General features: G+C 37.0%; 1 protein-coding gene across 1 annotated transcript in view; it reads right to left on the bottom strand.

Annotated features, from left to right (window-relative positions):
* ANO4 (anoctamin 4) overlaps positions 1-27597 on the bottom strand; it is a 443661-nt gene that overhangs the window by 58987 nt on the left and 357077 nt on the right. The window contains exons 16-18 of the mRNA XM_088025667.1: positions 25408-25468; positions 3301-3383; positions 939-1079 (exon numbers count right to left, since the gene is read on the bottom strand). Of these exons, the coding sequence (XP_087881793.1) occupies positions 939-1079; positions 3301-3383; positions 25408-25468 (285 nt within the window). The remainder of the gene's footprint in view (positions 1-938; positions 1080-3300; positions 3384-25407; positions 25469-27597) is intronic.

Here is a 27597-nt window from a genome sequence, read left to right as displayed (position 1 = left end):
CTATTAAAGTCAAAGCATGATACAATTGCTTACAGAGCAGTGTCCGTAGAAAGGTGTGGATTCGAATCTTGGTCTGAGCCAAGAGACTCCTGCGCATGCTGCCCACCCTTTCATCTCCCCAGTTTCTTTGGCTAAAGTGGGAGGGCAGGTAGTATGTCCAGATTTGCTGTCATCTTGTCCTTCCTAATCTAATGATCTCCAATACCAATTTATACACTCTACCATTTGAAAACAGGAAAGGAGAATCCTAACCACTTAACTGTTCTAAAATGACATTTCTGAAAAATTTGCGTTAAGTTCTGTTCAGTGATTAACAGGGTCAAAGCTGATCACCAAAGGACTTCTTTTTAGGAAAAGCCAACAACCCAGGTTCAAGGTAGTGTTTTTCAAACTGACATAACCATTGTTATGAATCTGGAAGTTGATTTTAGGGGGTTATGGCTGGCATTAAAAAATAGACTATAATAAAACAAAAAAATCAGAATATTGCATATTGCAAAGGTGAGCATTGTTTCAGTTACTCTGTTTAGTTTTATACATCTCCTGGCATGACATACACTGGGTTATGACAGAGAATGTAGTTCTTGTATGGGCGCGGCAAGCAAAAGGTTTGAAAAACCCTGCGGCAGGTCCTATCTCAACTTTTCTTTTCAACAAGGCACAGAGAGGCAAGCGAAAAGAACTGGAGCTCTTGGCTATTTACTGGCTGATCCTGAACAAGCCTCTTAGCCTTCTGGAGTCTCAGTGGCTCCATCTGGAACACAGGGACAGCGGTACCATCTCTGACCACCTCACGATGTCTCTGTGAGGAATACATAACAGAATGTGCAAAAATGTTTTGCAGAACTATGCAAATGCCTGATTCGCTGATTATTGTTGATACCATGCTCCAGGTGTGTATTTTATGAAACAAAGAGTTTTGTAGAAAAGTTTCAAACCATAAAAAATATCCCAGATGCAGAAACGATAAGTCGGCTGCATTTATCTGCAAATGCTTGATATGGTTCTGGCTTTCCCGAAATGGGATTCATTCGCTCTTTCTTGGAGTACTTGGCTTCAAACTGGGGCCGTATTTCTTCCTGAAGAACAAACAGATACATTTTTTATGCACTGGACAGATATATACACACAACTAAAAAAAACTTTTTATACTCTATTGCTAAACTGAATCAACAGCTACCACATTAATAAGTCAATCAGTGAAGTGAGCTCAGAGACCCAGGTTTAAATGTTTGGAAATTGGCCACTTGAAGAAAATCTAAAGGGTGATGATCTAGACTTATTATCACCAAGGCAGTGTAATTTAGACTAATAGTTAAGTGTCTCTGTTTCTTATTAAGCTGTGCTTGAAGAAACAAACAGAATGAGAAAAGGGACCACCTCTCTTGTCCCTAGCAGTTGGAAACAACTACTAAACTTTTATTACCAGGGAATGTTATGGACACTAGGGAAAAGAAAGTTTCTGAACAGCAAAATGCCTAGAATTCATGTTGTGAGTTACAATGGCAAATATAATTCTTAGTTTCCTCCTACAATTAAAAATTTTTTTTCAACTGAGGCAGCCAAAAATGTGAATCTACTTTTTAATAAGCTCCTGTAAGAGTCATTCACCTTTAACCAGTAGGTTTTAAATGTATTAATTGGTATTGAAAATAAGGTAAACATCTTTCAAATCCAGCTAAAATCAAGGCGGCTCTAATTCTAAATCAAGCTGAGGTTTTGTTTCATTTAGTTGAGCCCCATCTAATGTGAAAAGCTTCTGACTAAAAAGCAATTATGGGATTAGGAACAGGAAATCAGCAAGAGGGTATGCTAAAGTGGTTCTGGTTAATTAAGTACCTATTCTATGTGAATGTCTTGCAAGAGGAGGGAAATGAGTGGAAAGTCTGGTGAAATGGAGATTGAGTTAACCCAGGCAGAAATGCTTGGGACTCAGATGGAGAGACCGACAGAAAATGAAGAAGGAGCTGACAGAAGACAGGTTCCGGACAACGGGCACAGTTTGGCAGTAGCCTGTGTGTCCAGGAGGAAGGGCAGCCTCACTCCTGCTGCAGAATAAGCCCAAGGCTGGACTTCACTCAGTGACAGGTAATGGGGAAGGACAGGGGGAGATACAGTTATAAACAGGTTCTGCCTTCTTTCACTTGTTTTAGGAAGTGACACTTGAAGATATAATCAGAACAGACCTGGAATCTTCTGTTTCTTTGGGAAACTCTGAATTTATCAGGCTGTGAGTGTCATCTATGTCACTGAGTTAATTATCCAGGGACTTGAGGCCGATCAGGAGCTAGACCTGTGTTTCCGGGTGTCATGGGCTAAACTGTGTCTCCCCTCCCCTGAAAATCATTTGTTGAAGCCCTAACCCGCAGTACCTCAGAGTGTGACTGTATTTGGACAGTCTTTACAGAGGTAATTAAGGTTAAGTGAAGTTATTACAACAAGCCCTACTATGACTGGTTCTTTACAAAAAATTTAGACACAGACATGCACAGAGAAATGATGATGTGAACACAGAGGGAATAGACGGCTGTCTACAAGCCAAGGAGAGGAGCCTGCAACAGATATTGCCCTCACAGCCCTCAGAAGAAACCGACTGTGCCAACGCCCTGATCTCAGACTTCCAGCCTCCAGAAATGTGAGCAACTAATCTCTGTGGTTTAAACCACCCAGTCTGTGGTCCTTTGTTATAGCAGCCCCAGAAAACTAATACACTGGGTTCTCCGTGAAGAAGTCATGAAGCAAGTTAGGGCTTTTCTCAATCTGAGGACCACGGGCTAGAATAAGAGGTATTTAGACACTTCCACCAAGGAGGCCTTCTGAGGAGTGGTTTCTCCTCAGCATTTATGGATTTGAGGTCATACTTCTGAGCCTTTACAGCTCTGGGCATTGTCCAAGGGTTCTGGAGAGCTCACAGAAACTTTTCCCTGGAATTCTCTCACGAGGTTTCCTTCCATGTACCTAGAGCTGTAAGACTAATACTCTCCCGCTAAAGTAAAGAAAATGGATACCATTTAAGAAAACTAAACAAATCTTAATGCTTCTGATGTCTCTACCTACAAGTGAAATGCTTTACTGAGCCACGGAATCTTAATCTACAAAGCAATCACAATCTTGTCTTTTCTTTCTTTTAAATTCTGCTTGTTTTTATACTACCTGAAGTTTTTTTTTTTCTGCAAAGACAGGTATTGAAATGCTTTATGAGTTAACCTGACTTCTGTCACAGAGCAGAGGGGCAAGTCAAGAGGACTGTGTGTTTTGTTGATTTGCTTTTTGAAAAATTCTGATGTAAATAATACAAACCTCCTCTTCTTCCCAGTCTATCAGATCCCAGTCATAGGCAATTACGGCTCGCCGTCTTTTCCAGAACTCCAGGAAAACTGTCGCTGGAACAAGCAGAGAAACACAAAGATGTTTTTAAATAAAACAGTGCTGTTAACTGTCACCGAATAATGAAGTCATTGCAGAGAATGACAGTTGTTTGTGTAAGCATCCTTGAATATCAGAATTTCTAGCTCAGCTTCATTTAACAAGGACCCTTTCTGAGAATTACTAAGCTTGTGTCAAACACAATGAAAAATTAGAGATTTCATTTAGAATTAAATTAAGCTGATTTGCAAGCCGAGGCAGAACAGACTTAGAACAACAAAGCTCCCGGGATATAAAAATACAGAAAACTAGGTTACCAACATCTTGCTCATTGATAGAGTATTTATTTTTAAAAGCGAGGGGACAGGTAAGAGCAGAAAAGCAAAAATAAAACTTAGCAGTTTACATGTATTTGACTGGTAGTGATGCTGTCCCAAATCTTCTTCACAACAAGTATCTACGTAAAGCGTATTTTACTTTCTTATTGAAAGAAACAATTTTACTATTTTACTCTTTCTTTCCCCAAACTATTTCTCTGTCGTCACATTAAAGGAAAAAGTGTGCAAATTCTGCTAAGAACCTTTTCTAATGAGGCGTGGGGTAGCTGGGTTTCCCACCCAGGGAAATCTGGAGGTTTATCCTATTTCAGCCAAAGTGACTTTCTACTCAATTCAATTATTATACAAGGACAGAGGGGAAAAAAATAATCAAGACATAATCTCGCTGCCTTGGAAGTCACAAGCCAAATGACAGGACACACAACACACATACATACACACACACTCAAACTCTGAGGATGACTGCAACACAAGATGTCATAGAGACGTCTACCCAAGAGACAGAACTGGTGGGTCCATCTCTCTTGGGCCTTGCTATGGTACTTAGACTTACAGAGGCAAGGGTCCAGGGCCCACCTGGTAGGCAGGATTTTCTAAAGCAGGGCTTTAGTCAGGACTGTACACTGTGGCCCGAGAGGCCGGATGGGGGACCGTTCTAGGACAGCCTAAGGCCACAGGAGACGCATCCGGCCTGTCCCACTGGCCCTACCACCCCACCTGGGGGTCTCATCTGAAGGGACTGACTTCTAAGACCAGCGGCTGTCAGAAATATTCCACCGCCCTTCTTCTCCCCAGTACGGGCTGAATCCTGCCTGGAGGAGAGAGAAGCTCTACCCAGTAATTCCCTTTTGCGGCTAATAATCCTCTTCCGCCCTTCCACGACTTGGGAGCATGAGAAGACATCAGTCGCTTGTACAACTGCCATGCTTTTGTGTTTTTGTGTGAAAATACATTTGAGGAAGAATCTGCTGCTCTCCCTAACCATGAACTAGGATATAATCAAATACAGGTTGTCTCCATTCAAGGCAAATATTCAATCCCACACCCTTATTATTCCATGATTTAAATTTCCTTGCCTAAATACTCCCAGCCCCAGGAGCCCACTGCACTTTGAGTGTATCTAGTTATAAGCTGCCTTACATCGCGAATTCACATTTTCCTCTTTGTCTCCTTTGAAGCTGGCTTTATGTTAATATACGTATTTGTCTTCTACCACTATATCACTCAGTACTATAAGTTTGATTAAAAAGTATTATTTCTTTTATGGATTGATTCTCAAAGACTTAAAATTCCTTAAAACACTTAGTTTTGTCAAGATTTTCTACTCTATGGAATTCTTTCCATAAAAATTTGGTCTAAAATATCTTTTTCTCAAAGTATCAGAAGGTTTAACCTTACTGCTAGCATTTTGAACTTCTCAGATTCCAATCTATCTTTCTATGTAGATAATGCTTTTTTGAAAACAAAGTCTGACCAGGTGTGGGTATCAAGGAGCCACCTACAGAAAAAGCCCCCACTACCAGCCCAGTATGCAAGGCTCCTAATGACCCTGCCTGTGTCGAACTCTCTCTGCCCTAGCTTGTACCCTAGACTCCAGGCCACCTCACTAACAGTTTTCACAGGTGAGCTGTGACGTGAATTTCTTAGCATTGCCGACACTATTTCTTTGGCTTATAGCATTCTTCCCTATTTGGGTCCATTTAGCCAATCCCACTCTTGCTTCCAGATTTGGCCCTATGTGTTCTGCAATCACTCCCTTTGAACCTTCTCTATACCCATGGTGAATTGTGCAGATAACTATAGGTCAGTGCTGAGCATAGCATTCAGCACTTAAAAAACAACAGAAAAACTTGAGAGTGTCTATCACTAATTGTGGGCTTCTTGAGAATAAGGGCTATGTATTAGCTGTCTTTATATCCCCAGGGTCTAGCACAGTGACTGGCATCCATAGAGGCACAGTAAATGTACAAATGACATGCTGTCATGAAAATGAAGGCAATATGACAAATTATTCTTTTCTTATTTATCTAAATCTTAGAAGAAATTAGGGTATAAGTTTGAAAAAGATGCAATTATATTTTGTGAATATTTTATACAGCAGTGTAAGTTAAATAATAACTTACAACATGAAAAACTGAAACTTTCTATGCTTCTCTTTTGCCTTGCAATAAAATATCATTCCGTTCTTTTTTTTTTTTTTTTTTTTTTTTTTTTTTTTACAGAGAGAGAAAGAGAGAGAGCACAGGAATGGGGCAGGGGGAGAGAGAGAAAGAATCCCAAGTAAGCTCCACGCCCAGCACAGAGCCTGATGCTGGGCTCAATCTCATGACCCTGAGATCATGACCTGAGCTAAAATTAAGAGTTGGACACTTAATGGACTGAGTCACCCAGGTGCTCCAATAACATTCTATTCTAATTATTACTCCTATTACTCGGTTGCATGGACCCTGTGGCAAGGACTACCTACCTCTAAGATGCATTCTTGCCTTGTTCCACAGTAAAAGACTGTTGCTGGTATGAGGGCTGCCCACCTACACTGTAGTTCTCGGATCTCCTCACTGTTAGATATGGCCAAAGGACAGTTCTCACCATTGGAATGTGAACACAACAATGTGATGTGTGCCACTTGCCTGTTGATATCTTAAGACAGTGAGGGTGCTTCTTCCACATTCTCTTTACCCTTTTGGATAGGGGGAGCCCATGCAACTCAGATGATATTATGCAAATGATGGCAAGGCCTGGGAGGATGGCAAACAACTTGTTTGTAGGAATATGAGTCCCTGAATGACCCTGTGGTGCAAAGCTATCTGCCAATCGGGAATGCTTACCCCATTTAATCACTGAGACATTGCATGAGGTATGAAGGTGAAAAAACTTACAAGTTACTTCCCTTACATATTTTAGATAGGGCAATATCAAGCCACAATAATCTGAAACGTTACTAGTTTTAGTGATAAGACAGAGCTCTGAGTGCTCTCTTCTCTCCCTTTTGTACTCTATACCACTTTGTACTACTACCTAACCTACCACAAATGAAGTTCATCCGATGTGTTAACATCAATGCCAAATAACAAGACCCTCACAGCATTAGAAAAATCTGAGATTTCTGAATTTAAGTATAGGAAGGGTCAAGGTTAGTGTTCAGGTAGGTTTGTGTTCAAATACCAGTATATCCTCGGCTCAGAATTGTACAGTTGAGAAGGTTGTCACATGTAGCCCATAAAGGACAGAAAAAGGACACGACAGAGTGTTCTGCAGGCCACCCTCTATTATCATTTTCTTAAACAGAACAATTATAGTCAATTTCAAGTCAATTTGTGGCAGACTTCTTTGCATTTACCAAAACCATTTCTTACCTTTCTAGGCATAGTTAGATTAGATTTTCTAGCCTTTATTACAGTTAGATGTGGCCACGTTTTGGTAAATGGAGAGTAAACAGAAGTGATCTATGCTAGTTTTGGACTAAAAAATTAGGAAGGAATTGTATCACCCCTATCCTTCTTCTTTTGAGGGTGAATGGAGAGGGCTCGAAGGATCCAGAAGAGGACAGAGCCACAGAATAAAAGGAACCTGGGTACCTAAATGACCATGTGGCAGGCTGACAACCAGAAACACCTGGCTGGGTTTCACGTACATTTTTTTTTTTTTAAGATTTATTTCTTTGAGAGAGCGTGAGTGAGCAAGCACGGGGGGGGGGGGTTGGGAAGGGGGACTGAGGCAGGGCTTGATCACGACCTGAGCCAAAACCAAGAGTCAGATGCTTAACTGACTGTGCCACCCAGGTGCCCCTCATGTGCATGGGTTCTATTAAACATCTAGGTTTTGCTTTTTGTGTATTACAGCAGTTAACTGTAGTCATCCTAACTGATACAGGGTTTTTTTTTTGGAAAGTACAACCATGGTTAACATTTTGCAAACAGGAAGAAAAAACCCACTGAGTTACTATTTTTTGTCACCTTCCTAAGGCATTTTGAGAGTCTTATGCAGGAAAATCTCCCCTTTAAGCTACATACCACTGGGTTCCATGGCAGGGTTGAAATACTGCACTATTTAGTCACTGTATAGTAAAAATTTATTACATTTTAGGTACTATGTTTTATTTTCTCAAAAATCTGTCAAGGTGGGTATTATTTTCATCATCCTATGAATGAAGAATCTGAGGTCCAGAGAAGTCACATGGCTGAGTAAATGACAGAACTGGGATTTGGGCCTAATATGGCTTTTTTTTTTTTTTTTTTTTTGGTGGGGGAGCTTAAAACAGCAAATTTATTCTCTTATAGTTCTAGAGGTTAGAAGTTCAAAATCAAGATGTTGGCAGGGTTAGTTCCTACTGGAGGCTCTGGAGGAGAGCATCTTCTATGCCTTTTTCCTAGCTCCTGGTAGTTGGTAGAAATCTTTGCATCCCATGCCCTGCAGAAGCACCATTCCAATCTCCCTGCCGGTCTTCACAAGGCATCCTACTCTGTCAGTGTCTGTCTCTCCATTTTTTCTTCTTTTAAGGACACCAGCCATACTGGGAATACAGTATGGCCTTGTCTTAAGTTGATTACATCTTCAAAGACCTTATTTCCAAATAAAGTCACTTGCACAGGTACCAGGAAGCTAGGACTTAAACATATCATTTTGGAGGACACAATTCAATCCATAACAGGGTTATCTGGGCTATTACAATGACTAGGGGCAACTGGCATTTAGGGTAAAACCCAGGGGTGCTATCTGTCTTGTAGCTAGAAGGTCACAGTCTAATCTGGGGCTTCTAATTTCTATTGAATCAGGAAGAGCCGAAAAGAAAAAAGAAAGCCTACTCTTTGAACCACAGGAAGACTTTGCTGAAACTAGTTATAAAAACCAAAGTACCATGCCTCAGGTTATAGGTTCCCTGTGAGAGCCTGGCATTTACTCTCTATTTTTCCCTTAGATCTATGCTTTTTTTCTAGAGGCCTGGAAAAACCCACATTTATTCCCAAAGCTGCCAGGAATACATGCTGCTAGTTTTTGCCCTTTGGTAACATAATAGGTATTCAAAAGCCTAATTTGATCCTTCATTTGGAAAATTTCTAGCCTGGGAGTCCAGAAGAGAATTGTGTCTAATGCTAGAAAATTAATTATAAAGACACGTTTACTCCTTATTTTTGAAAAAATTCCAAGGGCTTAAAGATCCTATAGCCTAACTTCTGTTAGACTGTGGCCAGAAATAGTATATAGGAAAAAGGAAGGATGATTTTTATTTCATAAAAGTGACCTGCTGTCTGATGACTCAAAGCATTTTCAGAAACCTGGTCAACATGATTCTCTTCCTAGGAAATAACACATAGTCATTTTTCTCCCAATTCTAATTTTCTTCTTTTTAAAAGTGAAATGAATAATACTAACGATTTCATTATTTATGTCCTTTATAACTTTCTGAGAATGTTCATTTGGAGAAGGTACAGGGAAGGTACATGGATGTGCTTCCCAAGAACCGAGAAATAGAGGAATGAGGTCACCTCCCAAGAGCTTAACTCATAAAACCTACACATAATGAATGAGCTTAGTAAGGAGTCATAAACTCAAATGCTAAAACGACCAGAGATCAGTACAAAACCTAGAAGAGGAAACCACACAATAGGGAATGATGGAGAATGGGACCAGTTGGGGAGTGTGTGCACCAAGTAAAGTGATAGGTGTTCTTCAGTTTCCATTGACGGCACTGTGGCCAGATCTCCAAATTTTTCAAGAGAAACTATAAAAATGTATCTTCATGTGAACTACCTCAGTTTCAAAATAATAGTTTATTTGTATATTTTTAAAATTGGTGAGGACCAGAGTATTTTTATTGGTTCTAATTTACAACATTTGAGGTGGGCTTTGGCAATAATAATGCACGTGAATGTAAATGAGTGACTAGAGAGTTTGTGAAACACCCCAAAACGCCAAGATGAAATTAATCTCAGGATCCAGGAAAAAACAGGAATGTGACTATATTTTAAGAAGCTGAAGCTTAATTATTGTTATCAGAACCATTCTGGAGAAAGTCAATGTATCCAGATAGGGGGTGGCCAACTTGTAACTTAGGAAAAACAAGGGTCTAAGGTTACAAATTTTGCAGTTTAATATGAATGTAGGGTATTAGAAGTGTATCCTGATATAAATCAGTCTCTGGGGTATTCTATGAAATGAAATAAAGATGACTAAGTATTCAGCAGAAAACAATAGTTGCTCCCCTTTTCCATTCATTTAACAGTTATTAATTGTATTCTTTTGATGTGCTAGGGATTCACTACACTGATTTCCAAGCTCAAACAATTTATGATGATTAATTTGGCTTCCTAAATATTCTGACACAGGAAGAAGGTGCTCTAGATGGTCATTATAAAATAATATTCTCTACCATATTCTTGCATTTTCACATTCTGGATTATGCACTAGTGCTTGCAGAATTTAGAAGTGGTTTCTGTTTGCCCAAGTCCAATTAGCTTTGGGTATTCCAAACTTGCTTCTGAACTGGTAAAGATGAGGAGACACCTCATGGATAATGGCAGTTTCCCCAAGTAACCACAATTCTCTGAGGCCCTGCCTGAGTGTATGCTTTCCTTCTATAAAAAGCCATCAAGCTACAGCAGACTGAAGATTTTTGCTTATACCCATAAGGATTAATGGCTTCAATATAAGAAACAACTGTTTTCAGCACTGCACAAGAGAGTACAGAACTGTGATCCCTGAGAGAAAAGAAAAAGTAGGGTGAGCCTTAGGATCACACCAGCTCATTGTTTGGAGGTCATTTACAGGCTACAATTCAGGTGGTTGAGCCCAAACAGAGCCTAGTGGACTTACTGAGCTTGGGAGATTAGAGTGGGGAGAGTGGGGTAGCAAGAATTTGTGGGGCAGAGTACCAGAGAGAAGGGAGCTATATTGAAAGAAAGCTCAAGGGATCAGCAACAAAGTTCCTTCTGCTCTTTACATGCATGGGGTGAAACTAGATGAGGCTGCTTGATGGTAGCTAAACAATCCTCAGAATTCACAGAGGGCTAAAAGAAGTTTCCAATCCCACCAGTCAGGGTACAGAGATGTTGCAACACATAGAACTGATACAAGGCCTCCTAAAGATCATCTCTTAGTAGTGGGTCTGGACCTACCCTAACAAGCTAATAACAAGTCTCGAGGTGATTTAACTGGGCTGCAAGAGAGTTAACTGCATACTTAAATCCAACAGTAAGGAAACATAATGAAAAACAAAATTCAACACTCTTCAGTGTTTAATAAAAAATTCCCAGACATACAAATAAGCAGGAAAATAAAGCCTAGAAACAGGAGAAAATTCAGTCAATCCCAGGGAGACAGCCCAGAACTGACAGAAATGATAGAACAAGGGTGATAAAACAACTGTTATAAGTATGCTTTGTATGTCAAGAAGATAGATGAAAACATGAACAAAATGAGGAGAGTAATACCAGGCATAAAAAGCCCCAACTGACTGAGATTTGAGAATGGAAATTGAAAGTTCTGAAAAGAAAAATACACTGGATAGGATTAACAGAAGACTAGACTTTTCAGAAAAAAAATCAGTGAATCTGAAGACAAATAATAGAAACAATTACAGATGAGACAAAGACGAAAAAGAATGAAAAATGTGAGCGAGGCATAAGTGACCTATAGAACAATATTGAGTGATTCTGGAAAAATTTCAAAATTTGATAAAAATTAGATTTACTGATGCAAGAAACTTAATGAACCCCAATTACAAGAAACGCTAAGAAAATAACAACAAAGCACATCTCAGTCAAATTCCTGAGAATAAGAAGTAAAAAATCTTCAAAGCAGATACAAGGGAGGAAAATCTTATGTAGAAAAAAAAAGAAAGAAAGAAAGAAAAGAAGGTCAGCAGGCATCTTATAAAAAACTGTGCACGCCTCCACACAATGGAAAGGCATCCCTTAAGGCAGTGTTTTTCAATCTTGACACAACATTGTGTCAACAGTTTTGAAAATATAAATCATTTTTCTACGTAAAAACAGTCCCTATGTTAGTGGTACTTTAATCTTCAGATTAAATGAGAATCTGAGATAGAACTGTCAGATGATCTTCCAAAAGAAACTCAACTAGGCCATATGACTTCAGGAAAAGAAAGACTATAAATTTAGCAGTTTCTCAAACTCAACACTATTGATATTGTAGACCATTTAATTCCTTGTTAGGGAGGGTGGGTGTTGTTCTGTGTATTATATGACATTTAGCAGCATCCCTGACCTCTACCCACTAGATCCAGATGCCAGTATCACTCCTTTCTTTCAGTTATGACAACCAAAAATGTGTCTACACATTGTCTAATGTCTCCTGAGAGGCAAAATTCACTCCTGATTAAGAACCTATGCTCTAAAGTATTGAAAGAAAAAAACCCCTGCCAACCTAGAATTCTACATCCAGCAACAATATCTTTTAAAAATTAAACTGAAGCAAAGATATTTTTAGATCTTAAAAATCTGCTAAAATTCATTACCAACAGACCTGCATTATAAGAACTTTAGTTTTTCAGGCAGAAGGAAATGATACCAGATGGAAATGTGGATTAATATAAAGATAGGAAGAGCACACAAAAAACAAGTAAATAAAATATATGGGTAAATGAATTTTTCCTCATTTCAATCTCTTTAATAGATAATTACCTGCTGAAAGGCAAAATAATAACAATGTATCAAGAGGTTTACAACATGTAGAATAAAATATATAACAAGAATAGCAGTAAGTTATAGGACAAAAATAGCAGTAAAATATATGGCAATAATAATACAAGGGACAGAAAATAAAAGGTGAAATATACCATTTTAAAGTTCTCATACCACATGTGAAATAGCATTATATTATTTGAAAGAAGGCTGTTATGAATGAAAGGTGTATATTATAAATCCTTGAATAACCATTATAAGATTAAAACAAAGAAGTCTTAATAACTAATAAATCAATAGTGGAGATAAAATTAAATAATGAATTATATGTTAAAAAAAAAGAAGATAGCAGGAGGGGAAGAATGAAGGGGGGGAAATCGGAGGGGGAAATGAACCATGAGAGACGATGGACTCTGAAAAACAAACTGAGGGTTCTAGAGGGGAGGGCGGTGGGAGGATGGGTTAGCCTGGTCATGGGTATTAAAGAGGGCATGTTCTGCATGGAGCACTGGGTGTTATACGCAAACAATGAATCATGGAACACTACATCAAAAACTAATGATGTAATGTATGGTGATTAACATGATAATAAAAAAATAAATAGAAAAAAATTAAATCATGAAAATACCTAATTCAAAAGGAGAGAAAACGATGTAAAATAAAAAAAAAAATAAAATAAAACAACAGCACATGGGACACATATAAAGCAAATAAAAAGAATGTATATTTAAACCAAATGTATTGATAATTACATTGAAGTTAAATGGTATAAAAATTCTAATGAAAAAGCAGAGATCATTGCATTGGATAAAAGTAAGACTTACTATTACCTGTGTATAAAACACTTTAGATATAAAGACATGGATAGGTGAATGTAAAGGAAAGAAAAGTATACCACACAAACCCAAATCAAGAAAGACTGGCATGGCAATATTAATATCAAAGCATACTTGAAAAGAAGAAATATTATCGGGAATAATGACAAAAATTTCATAATGACTAAGGGGCCTCAAGTAGACATAACAATCCTATATTTAAAAATACATGAGGCAAAATCTGACATAACTGAAAGGCAAACTAGATGAATCCACAAATAAAGTTGGAATTAGTATAAATACAGATGACTAAAACAAAATAATCAACCAAGTGGACCGAAATGAAACTTACAAAACATAAAACTTAACAACAGCATAATATATAGTCTTTTCAAATGGGCATGGGACATTTGCTGAGATACCTTATTGTGGGCTATAAAACAAATCTCAGTAAATTTAAAAGGATTGAAATCATGCAAAATATGTTCTCTGAGTTAAACTAGAAATCAATAGCAGGCAGACACCGAGAAAATCTCCCATTTTTTTTGTAATTAAACAACACACTTCTATATAACTCATGGGTCATAGAGAAAATCAGAATGGAAATTAGAAAATATTTTGAACTCATTAAAAATGAAAATAATGTGGAGGATACAACTAAAGCAGTACTTAGAGGAAATTTATAGCATTAAACTCATATTTGAAAAGAAGAAATGTCTCACACTAGTGAACTAGGCATTCACTTTAAGAAATTAAAAAAGAAGAGCAAACTAAACCCAAAGTAAGCATGAGAGAAGGATACATATCACCAGAAATTAATTAAAAAAAACCCGTAAGAACAACAGAAAAACACCATTAACATCAAAAGCTTCTTCATGGAAAGATCAATAGAATTGATAAATTCCTATGCAGAATGAACAGGAAAACAAGAGAAAGACATGGACTGAACAAAATTATATCACAAAAGATTCCACCAAAGGTAAAATATGAGATTATTATGAACAAATTTATGCCAATAAGTTTGCAAATTTAGATAAAATGATAGAGGTCCTTGAAGACAGAAGAAATAGATAATCTAAAGAGCTCTGTATCTGTTAAGGAGATTAAGTTTGTATTAAACACTTTCCTGCAAAGAAAACTCCAAGCCCAAGCGGCTTCACTGGTGAATTCTACCAAACATGTGAAAAAGAAGTAATATCATTTTTATGTAACCTTCTCCAGAAAACAGAAAAAAGAACATTTCCTCTATGTGGCCAAATTACCTCATAACCAATAAAACACTAGAAGAAAATTATAGACAACGTTTATGAAAACAGATGCAAAAACCCTAAAAATATTTTAGCAAATCAAATACAGAAATATAGAAAAAAAGATAATACAGTTGACCCTTGAACAACATGGGTTTGAACTGTGTGGGTTCACTTATATGGATTTTTTGGATACAGTTACTATAAATGTATTTTCTCTTCCTTACGATTTTTAAAATGTTTTCTTTTCTTTAGCTTACTTTAAGAATACAGTATATAATATATATAAACATACAAAATATGTGTTAATCAACTCTTTATGTTATTGATGAGGCTTTCAATCAACAGTAGGTTATCAGTAGTTAAGTTTTGGCGGAGTCAAAAGTTATACGTAGATTTTCAGCTGCACAGGGTTTGATGAACCTAATCTCCATGCTGTCAAGAGTAAACTGTATATTATGACGAAGAGGGTTTGTTTTGGAATTCAATGTCACATAGTATTTGAAGGTGAATTACTTTAATGAACGTATCAACCATCTTTTTAAAAAGCAGGATTATCTTATTAATACAGATGAACACTTTTAACAAACTCAATACCCATTCATGATAAAAATTCAGTCTCTAGAAATAGAAGTAAAATTCTTAAACTCGATAAAGGGATATTTACAAAAATGTATTTCCTATCATACTTAATAGTATAAGACAATACTTCCCCCCAACACTGAGAACAAGGAAATGATGTCTGATGTCATAAATTCTATCTAACATTATTCTGTCAGTGTAATAAGGTAAGAAAAATTAAAACCATATGAATTAGAAAAGAAACAAAATTGTATTTATTTATAAATGTCATAATCATCTATGTTGAAAATCCCAAGGAATCTACAAGAAAGCTAGTAGCACTTATAAGTGAGGATATTTACAGGATATGAGGTAAATGTACAAAAATCAATTCTACTTTTATATAGTAGTAATGAGCAACTGGAAATTAACATTATAGAAATAAAACTATAAAAAATCAAAAATATTAGTGATAAATTTAACAAAATATCCAAAACTATACACAAAATAATATAAAATTGCACAGAGAAATTACAGATCATTTAAAAAAAAGTTAAATAATGTTCATGGATAGACATATTTGATATTCAGTTTTCAACCTTCCCAAAATGATCTCTTGATTCAACTCTACTGCAGTAAAAATATCAGCATCTTTTCTGGTAGAAACTGAAAAATTGATTCTAAAATATATAGGGAAATGCAAAGTCCCTAATATAGCCAAAACAATGTTTAAAAAGAATAACATTTCAAGGCTTACTATTATGTTATAATAATCAAGACAGTGTGTTATTGCCATAAAAGCACACATATCTCAACAAACAAAAGTTAAGACTAGTCAGCTTCACTGGGGAATTCTACCAAATATTTAAAGAAGAATTAATACTAATTCTTTTCAAATTCTTCCAAAAAGTAGAAGAGGAGATACCATTTTTTTAAAGATTTATTTTAGAGAAAGAGAGCAAGTGTGCACACAAGAATGAGCGAGTGGGGGCAGGGGTAGAGGGAGAGAAACCCAAGCGACTCCATGCTTAGTGCAGAGCCACATGCAGGGCTTGATCCCATGACCTGGAGATCATGACCTGAACTGAAATCCAGAGTCAGATCCTTAACCAACTGAGCCACCCAGGTGCCCTGAGGAGGTACCATTTCTAAATTCATTTTGTGAGGCTAGAATTACAGACACCAAAACCAGACAAGGATGCCACAATAAAAGAAAATTACAGGCCAATATTGAGATGAACACAGATCCAAAATCCTCAACAAAATATTAGCAAACCACTGGGTGTTATATGTAAGTGATGAATCACCAAATTCTACTCCTGAAACCAATATTATACTATATGTTAACTAACTAGAATTTAAATAAAAACTTAAAAAAAGTAAAAAAAAATATATATATTAGCAAACCAAACTCAACATTACACTAAAATGATCATTCACTATGATCAAATGGGATTTATTCCAGGAATGCAAGGATGGTTCAACATCCATAAATCAATCAACATGATAGACCACATTAACAAAATGAAGGATACAAATCTTATGATTGCCTCAATAGATATGGAGAAAGCATTTGACAAAATTCAAAATCCATTTATGATAAAAATTCTCAACAAACTGGGTATAAAGGGAATGGATCTCAACATATTAAAGGTCATGGACGACAAGCCTACAACTAACATTATACTCAGTGGTGAAAAGCTAGAAGCTTTTCCTCTAAGATCAGGAAGAAGACAAGGATGCCCACTCTCACCACTTTTATCAACATAGTGCTGGAAGTCCTAGCCACAGCAATTAGTCAAGAAAAAGAAATGAAAGGCATCCGAATTGAAAAGGAAGAAGTAAAACTGTTACTACTTGCAGATGACATGATATAATGTAGAGAAAACTCTAAAGATGCCAATAAAAAAAACTGCTAATAAAAAAATTAATAAATTCAGTAATGTTTCAGGATACAACATCAACATATAAAATTTATATAATGCATAAATACATCAAAAAGAACAAAATAGCTAGGAATAAATACATCCAAGGAGTGTGAAAGATCTGTACACTGAAAACTGTAAGACACTGATGAAAGAAACTGAAGACACAATTAAATGGAAAGATATTTCATTTAATTGGATTGGAAGAAATATTAATATTGTTAATATGCTCATAATCTACAGACTCAATGCAATCCCTACCAAATTCCAATGGCATTTTTCACAGAAACAGAAAAAACAATCCTAAAATTTTATGGAACCACAACAGACCCTAAAAACACAAAGCAATCTTGAGAAAGAAGAACCAAGATGGAAGCATTGCTCTCCCTGACAGAACCATATATAGAAACTCTGAATTTTCATTAAATCAAGTTTGTATCTCATTCATACATGGAGTCTAAACACAAACAAAGAAACAAACAAAACCCCTAAGCTCATGGATACAAAGAACAGATTGTGGTTTCTAGAGGTAGGGGCTGGAGGTGGGCAAAAGAGTGAAGGTGGTCAAAAGGTACAGATTTTTACTATAAAATATATTTTGACTATAAAATATAAAACCATACCATAAATGTCATGGGAATATAATATATAGCATGGTAACTATAATTAACAATCCTGTATTGTTAGTTGCTAAGAGAGTAGATCTTAAAAGTTCTTAACAAGAAAAAAAGTCTGTAACAATGTGTGGTAATGGATGTTAACTAGTGTTATTGTGGTGATCATTTTGCAATATATACAAATACTGAATCATTATGTTGCACACCTGAAACTAATATATGTCAATTATAGCTGAATAAAAATGATTTTTTAAGAGTACACATGTGGATCAAAAAAAATTCCAGATATAGATCCACACATATATGGACAGTTGATTTCAAGGAGGAAAAGGATTATCTTTCAAGTGGTACTGAACATATAGGCAAAGAAATAGATCTGACTTTACCTTAAATACAAAAATCAACTTGAAATAACTCATGAACATAAATATATGAGCTAAAACTAGCTTTTTATGAGAAGACATAGAAAAAAATCTTAGAGACCTTGAGTTTGGCAAAGATATCTTAAATAAAAAATTAAATGCACAGACAGAAAAGAAAAAAAGTAAAACCTCTTGCTTTTCAAAAGACACCATTAAGGAAAAGAAATGCAAGCCTCAAACTGGGAAAAATATTTGAAAAAATATATAAAGAATACTTTTAACTTAAAAATAGGAAAACCAATAACAAATGGGCAACAATCTGAACAAACACTTCACCAAAATGAGATTTGAAATAAACTCATGAAAACATGTTCAACATCACTAGTCATTAGGGAAATGCAAATTAAAACCACAGTGAGATAACACTATACATCTACTAGAATGACTACAATGATACAGACTGATAATTCCAAGTTTGTGAGAATGTGGAGCACCTGAACTCTTATATAATGCTGCTGGGAATGCAAAATGACACAGGCATTTGGAAAACAATTTCTTATAAGTTAGACACTTATCCTAAGATCAAGCAATGCTCCTCCTAGTTATTTCCCCAAGAGAAACAGATACCAAGATTTATGCAAATATGCAAAAATTCTAATATCCAATGATTGTCAGGTTTATTTTTTAATAGGCTAAAAACTGGATTGGACCCAAATGTTCATTAATTCATAAATGGATACACACATTTTAGTATATCCAGGAAATGAAGTACTATTCTGTACTAAAAAGGAATAGACTATTTACATTTGCAACAACATAAATGAATTTCAATCACATTAATCTTAGTGAAAAAAGCCAGACCCAAAATGCTAAATATTGAATGATTCTATTTGCGTGAGATTCTAAAACAGGTGAAACTATAGTGGTAGAAAGCAGGTTAGAGGTTGCCAAGCGACTCACTGCAAAGTCATGAGGAAACTTTCTGGAGGATGAAAATAATCTATTTCATCATTATGGTGATGGTTAAGTGACTATATACATTTGACATAACGTAAAATTGTACATTTAAAGGTGCTGGATTTTATGTAAATTATACCTAAATAAAACTGATAAAAACTTCCCATGATCCCTTCACCCAGAGAAAACTACCATTAATATTGTGACATAATCACTTTGTTTTCATTAGTATTTAACATACTCGAAGTCACATTTATTTGTACACTTTATATCCTGTATTTGCAATTCTTAAAATACAATCTTTGTGTTCTATTACTTGCTTTGAAAGACTAATTTTTAATGGCTGTTTATAATTCCCTTAGAGATTCTTCTGTTGTTGGATATTTATTTTGCCTATTATAAATAACTAAAACTAGGAAAATACATTTATGTATAAGGTTTTTATTCTGTAATTTAGATCTTTTCTAAAGCCGATTCTGCATATTTTGACTGAATATTGGAACAGCCTTCTAAGTGACCCCACTTTCACTCCTCTCTTGCTGTTGTCAGAGTTACTTCCCAAACACAACTGATGATGTCACTCTCCAGCTTATAACTTCAGTTGGCCTTCTGTTGTCTACAGGGTGAAGCCAAGGTTCCCTGTTGAAACACAAATGTCTTATGATAAACAAACCTCAGCCCTCAACATACTCTCTGTTATGGGTTGAACTGTGCCTCCCATTGAAGATATATTGATGTTTGATGGCTGCATATTATGCAGCCATCAAAAGGAATGAATTCTTGCCATTTGCAATGACGTGGTTGGAACTGGAGGGTTTTATGCTAAGCGAAACAAGTCAATCAGAGAAAGACAATGTATCATATGATCTCACTGATATGAGGAATTCTTAATCTCAGGAAACAAACTGAGGGTTGCTGGAGTGGGAGGGATGGCGTGGCTGGGTGACAGACATTGGGGAGGGTATGTGCTATGGTGAGCACTGTGAATTGTTTAAGACTGTTGAATCACAGACCTGTACTTCTGAAACAAATAATACATTATATGTTAAAAAAAAAAAAAAGCAGGAAGGGAAAAATGAAGGGGGGGGGAATCGGAGGGGGAGACAAACCATGAGGGACTATGGACTGTTTGAAACAAACTGAGGGTTCTAGAGGGAGGGGGGTGGGGGGATGGGTTAGCCTGGTGATGGGTATTAAAGAGGGCACATACTGCATGGAGCACTGGGTGTTATACGCAGCAAACAATGAATCACGGAACACTACATCAAAAACTTATGATGTAATGTATGGTGATTAACATAACAAAAAAGATATATTGATGTTTTAACAAAGCTGCAACCTCAAAATACGACCTTATTTGGAAATAAGGTAACTGCAGTTTAACTAGTTAAGATGAAATCATACTGGATTAGGGTGGGCTCTTAATCCAATTCAATTTAGTGTCCTTACAAGAAGACTGCCATGTGAAGACAGAGATACAGGGAAAATGCAGGTGAAGATGGAGACAGATTGGAGTGATGCACCCACAAGCCAAGGAATGTCAAGGATTGCTCACTGTCATAAGAATCTAGGAGAGAGATATGGGACAGGTATCCCCTCAGAGCCCTCAAAATAACTGACTCTTTTCATACCTTGATTTTTGACTTCTAGCCTCCAGAACAGTGAGAGAATAAATTTCTGTTGTTTTAAGCCATCCAGTTTGTGGTCCTTTGTTAAAGCACTCCTAGGAAACTAATACATATGCTATGTCCCTATCACATTGAATGGCTTTCCTTTTCAGAGCCTAGCCCACACTGTTCTCAGTTCAGAATGTTTTCCACACCTCCTTCCAACTCCGCTCTTTGTTTGGCAAATTTGACTTGGTTTCAGGATCTCCTTTTGGATGAAATCATCTCTGCTTTTCCTTTTGGCTTCAGGAAGTTGGCAGCATGGATCCTCATTTTTCCCACTGTAAATAGGAAAATTGATATCCTATACTATAATTACCATCTCTCCCTCAACATACTATGAGATTTTTGAAAAGAACAGAGATAACATCTTACTCATTTTTGTATACCCATTGCCAAGTGATAGTGAGAATGTACTGTCTGCTGAGTAATGAAGTCTTAACACATCCCACAAAAGGTGCATGACATAGTATACAAACTTTGGAATGACTTGAGTTAGGCAGACCAGATTGGGTTTAAAATCCAGGCTCCACCACTTAGTTGCTGGGTAATCTTGGGCAAATTGCATATGCTCTCTGTACCTCAATATATTCATCTATAAGACATAGATTATAATTTCTTTCTGGTGGGTTATAAGAAATTGATGAGGTGTCGTGGCTATGTGACTATACCTACACACCTAATAGGCATTTAGTAAATAAATATATATGTGTAAATATTTATATATATTTATAAGTATAAATATATAATCACTATTTTGTTGGACATATACATAAGACTATAAAGATAAAATTAGTATAAATATCTAGAAATAAAAGGCAATTATTATAAAACTTATTTTAAAAAATGAGATCCACTTCACTTACAAATTACTGACAGAACCAGACAAAGAATCTTTGAATTTCCATTAAAATAACCACAATCTTGTTATTTTGATTGGAGAACACTGAGGACCTTGATATGTTTATTTACTGAGGGCAATTTAATTTTGGGCAGTAAAAGAAAAAGAAAAAGGAGAAAAAAAACCCCCAGAAATGAAGAAAAGAAAAAGATAATCTGATTCCTGACAAGTCTCTGCCAAAATCTAGCTCCCTAATGACTCATTTTTTTTTTCCCTAGAGAGAGAAGCTATTTTAGGCCTTAATTGTTTTGTCTCTTGACTCTTTCTGAACAAAAATGAACATTGAGGAAAGACTCACACTGTGGTTCAAGCCCAGAGCCCTAGGCTCACAGTGTACCTTGAGGGTCCCCAGGACGACCTGCTATCACAAACGTAGTGCGGTTCTGTCAAGCTTTTAACCCCACACAAAGGCCCTTCCCAGCTGCTGTGGACTGGTTCCAAATGGAGCCCTATTGTTTCTTTGGTGAACACACAAAGCAAAAGGCAACAAAATAAACATATCAGCCCCATCCTTCAGAGGTCTTATAAACCACTCACATGTGTTCTCAACATCTCTGTATCTAGCAATTTCCCAAAAATAAAGTGCATTTGTTTTCTTAAATGTAACTTGTCAATCATAAAAGATGAGTCTGAGACCATCAAACTGAGCTCCATTAGAACTGACACACTTTTATAGAACATCACCATTGCAAAACAGTATAAATGAGGCTTGGAACAAGTTTAACAGTCCTTTAAATTTAGATCTCTGAAGCAGAAGTAAATAGGGTTACAAACAGTACATGAACTAGCAATAGAGTGTAGAAGCTAAGAGTGCCCAGTTTAACTCCTGACTTTGCCACTTTCTAGCTACTACCCCAGCTTCCTCATCTATCACATGAAGATAATAATAGTACCTTCCTCAAATGTTGCTATAAAAATTAACTGAGATGATACTGTACAATGTGTAGGATGGTGTCTAGTAGATAGTAGGCCCTCTATAAGTGTATGCTATTGTCATACCTGTTATTATTGGCCATTTGAGATTTCTGCAAAAAGCATAGACTCATCTACAATGAAACACCTGGGGTAAATCATTCTTTTTCTCAAACTATCACATTTCTGGGAACCACAAAAGATTTAAGCAGTAAATTGTCAACTAAGAAAAAGCAATTCAGAGGATGAATTATTCCAGGCTTGCCTTGCCTGGAGTGCCCTTAAAATGTTCCCTTCTGCCCAAAGGTTATTACAATATATCTATAAGATTCTTACTGGTTACCCTCCAAGGCCCAAGGACTGTCAAATCTCTAATCCACCCACTTGCAACTCAGAAGCTTCTCAGCTCCATGCTCCAGGCAGCCACCACCAACCAACTGAGGTTGGCAAGGATAAAATACAACTATTTCTTATCACCAGCATAAGATGTTACAACCCGCAAAGAAGGGATGCAATCCCCTTTATAATGATGGTACTGGGTGAGGGGTCAGGGAGATTATGACCTCTGTCCTTTAGACAAATGTCATTATACCAGAATTTCATTTCTCTACAGTCTCAGAGGATAAACTGGGAGAAGAAAACATTATTTCAGTCAAAACTGGTTAAATACTAAAGTGGGTAAGGGAGTTTTGTGTATTAATTCTTCCAGTAAATTATTCTCTATACACAAGAATTAACTCATTACATAATAGACTCATGGCCCAAAGCAGAGTTGCCCAATGGGTATGCCAGGGATGATTATAGGTGTGCAAGAGGTAATAATCCCTTCATCTCTTGGGGCAGGTAAGGCAAAGGTACTTAGGGCAGTATCACGTACATCAGTACGCCGTGCAAATAGTATCATTTCATATGTGTGCCATGAATGGAAAATTTTGGGAACCACTGGTTTAATAAATATATATTTTCTAAAGTATCCTCAATTGTAACTATGGCAAAGCTTAAGCACTGGGTGGCTTATTCTACTTCCTATCAGGGTTACCAATACAAATATTTTCTAGGAAAAATCCCGATATACATTCTTGATCTGAGAGCTCAGTCCCATCACCAAAATTCTGTTACAATTAGCTTCCTTTGTTTGCAAGGGACAGAAACGCACATGCACTAAGGTATAGCACAGATAATGAGGGCTTTTCACAAGTCCTATCAAGGGAGGCAGGAATCCCATGGGAATTAAAAGACAGCCTATTCAGAACAGGATACAGAAGCTAGCAGTTTGAGAGACTCCAGCCACAAGAGATCCTGTCTTTACCCTGATATTCTACTAACAACATGACGTGGCTACATTCTCTCTTTCTCTTTGGGGGACGGTCTTGCATTTTCTTCCAGTTGGCTACCAGTGGGCTTCTGGACCCCCTACTTTATATCTTTTCCACTAGTACTTTGCTTTTGCTTATTTCTAGGTTCTGATTTCTCATAACTTCAACCTGCTTTTAATCTCTCCTGATCCCTGCTTCTACCTCATGGTCAATCTCAATTTCCTTCTTTCTCCCCACTTCCTGTCCTGTCTGCATTTTTCAGTGTCAATTCCTATTGCTAATTCCCTGTCTCTCTCCATACTTTTCATTCCACATTCTTGAGAATAAGCCTGTGGGTGATCTTTCCAGTTTCTCTTTCTATAGAACCTCAGGTCTTCTTCCAGGCCACTTACTACACTATGGTTTGACTAAAGTCTTGGGTCCAATCCCCACTGACTGAGAGGGGCTGGAGTCACAGGTTTCAAAATATGTTCCTTCAAGAGAGCTGTAGTGGGAGAGAATTTTCCTTTGGAGATCTCTAGATAGGGAAGATAGAATACATCTATAGAACAAGCCTCCTCAAGAGTACAAGAAGTTTTTATATTTTCAGTTGTCAAAGAGACTATTTAAACACATTCATTGTCTTAGAAAGAAACTCTTTTGATAATCTGCTTCTCTATCCCTTCTCTTTCCTTTTCCCCATCCATCCATCCAACCAACCAACAAATATGAATCTGTCTTTAAAAGAAATGTATGAAATTGCCAATAACCACAACGATCCTCGAGGAACATGAACCTATGAGGGTAGATAAATTGTGTATGCAAATCATTTTAAGTGTCCAAAGAATGACAGAAGTCAAATGTTACTAAGTTCAAAGGACGGAGATGACAATTCAGCTAGTCTCTGATAGAGAAGATCTGATATTCATTCCAGACGTAAACAACAACATGAGCCTGAGCCTTGAGTTAGCAGAGTTTTATAACATCAAAACAGAGATTCTGGCATTTTAAGTTCTAGAGGAAGTACATGATTGTGAAAAATTCAAACCAAACTGAAAAAAATACTGTGTAAGAAATCTGTCTTTCATCACAGCTCACTTACCCTTTCCACAGGGGAACCTTCTCTTCAAAGGTAACCACCATTAACTGTTTACTCTAAATTTGTCCACTCTTTTCTATACTACTAAATCAAAACATTATAATGATTCCACGAGAAAGATACTATGAAACCCATTTTACAAAGAAGTAGGTTAAGTACTTTCTTTGGGTTAAGAAATTCTCTAAGTGAACGTTCCATCACATCTTGTTATTATGGAGCTTTTGACTTTAGCTGATCTAGAAGAACTCAATTCAGTTTTGTAAGTAGCTCTTGTTTTCGGGGGGTCATTTTAACCAGAACTGGAAGGAAGCCAGAGGCGGGCACTTATACATTAGCTGGATGAAAAGATTCCACTTACAACAGAAAGTCCCAAATACTTCTATGAGTACTTAGATCTTTACCAGACTTTTTGACATACTATAAGGTTTATTTTTGTCTCCAACAGAAGATGAATTTTACTTTAATAATGGGATGTTGATGAAACTGTTGAAGGTTTAAGAGAAATCAGATGTATTCCCCTCTATGACATTACTTTTTAAATAAATTAAATGAATTTTTAATCAGCTCATGTCTAATAGAATGGTCAACTGAATTTACTTAAGCCTCTTCCTTTCATAGCCACATGACAAAAATCAGATTTCTGAAGGAACATATTATAGAGCAGATAAAGGGAACTCAAGTTACGTGGCTACAGAACACTTACCCCAGACTGCCATGAAGACAGCAAAGAAGACAGTGGCTCCATTATCAAAGAGGTGAGTTACCTGGGAACAATATGAATCAGAGTTAAACTAGTTTCTCATAAACTATATTTCAATTCACATTTTTTTTTCAAGTTCTGTAAAAATAAATGAATGTTGCAAGGTTTCTTGGGAGATATTCCTTTTGGATCATAATCGAGAAGGGGGTTCCTCCAACTATGAAGTAGTTTGGATAAGCAACAGAGAATTTGTTCCCTTTATGTAGTTATCACCTAGCTGAACATTTATCAGCAGCCCCAACAGTGCCAAAAATTTTTCTTTTATGTACCATAAAAACTGTTATATGTGGACATATGGATATACTTATATTTAAGACCAGGGAGGTATTATTGTCGCTGCTTTAAAGTCTCCTGATTTCTATTTTTAATGCCTCATCTATTCACTTTGAAAACATGGCTATTTTGTTTGTGTAGTTTTGAGCAAACATTTTCTGGGCTGCCCTCTGAATTTTAGTATTACAAAGAAGACAGAGCAGACCATTAACAAAATCCACTTCCACCTTTATTAAAGCCTCAGGTAATCACTGTATTTACCTATTACACATAACACAAAGACAGCTAGCAAATACTTTACTGCTAGATAATATATTCTATCACAAACACCACAGCAGAAAGCAAAGACATTCGTCCTGCAAAACTGCCACGCTCATTTCCGCCTCTAGGATAAATCACACCAATGTCATGCCGAATTGAAATGATGACTGATATGCTCATAAAGCATAACCTTTTTTGGGTGCTTTATAGCTCTCTATAAAATATACTTTACTATCCCTTGGAGAATGTGCCAACTATAAACAGATCTTTTCCTGTTCTATCAAGTGTGAAGTATTTCAAAATTTTCCAAAAGTTTATGCCTTCTTTTTCTTTGAACATAGGAGAGATGAGCAGCATTCAAATACCTAATGTAGATAAAAGGCAAAAGCCAATTTATTTCATATGCCAGAGGGAGTGTTAAGTTTTACACTGCATACTGTATAATGCACTGAGCATTAAATCAAGCCCGAGAGTTCCAGTGGCGTACATGGCTGGTCTGTGCTCTCTATTAGGGTGTTTACACGGATTTGGTGGAAGTTGTAGCCTGCACCATCAGTGTAGATTCTGGAATGAATTGTGGTGGACATTGTTTTTGGCTGTTCACATTATCTTTCTCCCCTCTCCTGGTAGTAGATATCTCCCATGTAGGTCACTAGGGGCATGTGGCTCAAATATAGAATTGATTATAGAGTCTTTCTCTGGGACTGATAAGCAAACATTTGGAGAGAGACATTTTTCTGCTGCAGTTACTTGGAAATATGTGAATCAGGAGGGGTAAGTTAATAAGGACTTCTGGTTCCTACTAAAATGATAAGTTAAAATAGAGTGATGGCTCCTTTTGCCAAAATCAACCGTAGAGAAGCAAGATAGTAGATTCTGGGAACTAACAAAACACAAAAAAACAGACCCTGAGAAACCCCCAGGCAGATGGTAAGTTGCCTTGAACAGGTGTGTGTGTGTGTGTGTGTGTGTGTGTGTGTGTGTGTGTGAGAGAGAGAGAGAGAGAGAGAGAGAGAGAGATGGAGGTGGTGGTTTACAGGGAGACTTAGTGGCAGTTCCCAAGCAAAGTGGGAACTTGGCTTGGAGCAATACACAAGTTCTACTCCAGCCTCTCCGTCAATGGTCATTGGACAGTTAGGGTCTCCCATCAAATCAGCTGCAACAGGCCAAACCACAGGGGCTGGTTCTTGGGGTAATATCAGAGTTCTGCCTGGTTGAGGAGATGAGGAGGTGCTGCCTGGCCAGCTGTCCTCAGGCATTCTCTCCTCAGTCCAGCTCCTCTTAAATTTCAGGCCTGGTAGATTATAATCAAGGAAGAGTGGCTTCATCAATTCTGTTTTGTTCCCGGGCAGGCTTTAAAATGAAACGCTGACCAAAAAGTCCTCTGGAAAAGTGCAGCACACAGTGGTACCTGAGACACACTGTCCTTTCCTTTCTGTAAACTCACCAGGTCTGAGAGCTGAGTGTCTGGCCTCTGACCATCACCCAAAGTGGTTGACACCTCCAGGGGACAAACATGCACAGGTCAAAATAATGAAGTATTTGGGGAAGACAGCTGACTCCAAAGAATTCCAAACTAGGCAATACACATGTTCTGAA

The sequence above is a fragment of the Eumetopias jubatus genome, unplaced genomic scaffold (genome assembly GCF_037043125.1).
Source record: "Eumetopias jubatus isolate StellerSeaLion01/CBP00866 unplaced genomic scaffold, mEumJub1_p1.0 scaffold_8, whole genome shotgun sequence".
NCBI classification, from domain to species: domain Eukaryota; kingdom Metazoa; phylum Chordata; class Mammalia; order Carnivora; family Otariidae; genus Eumetopias; species Eumetopias jubatus.
This window is presented reverse-complemented; position numbering and strand designations above follow the sequence as displayed.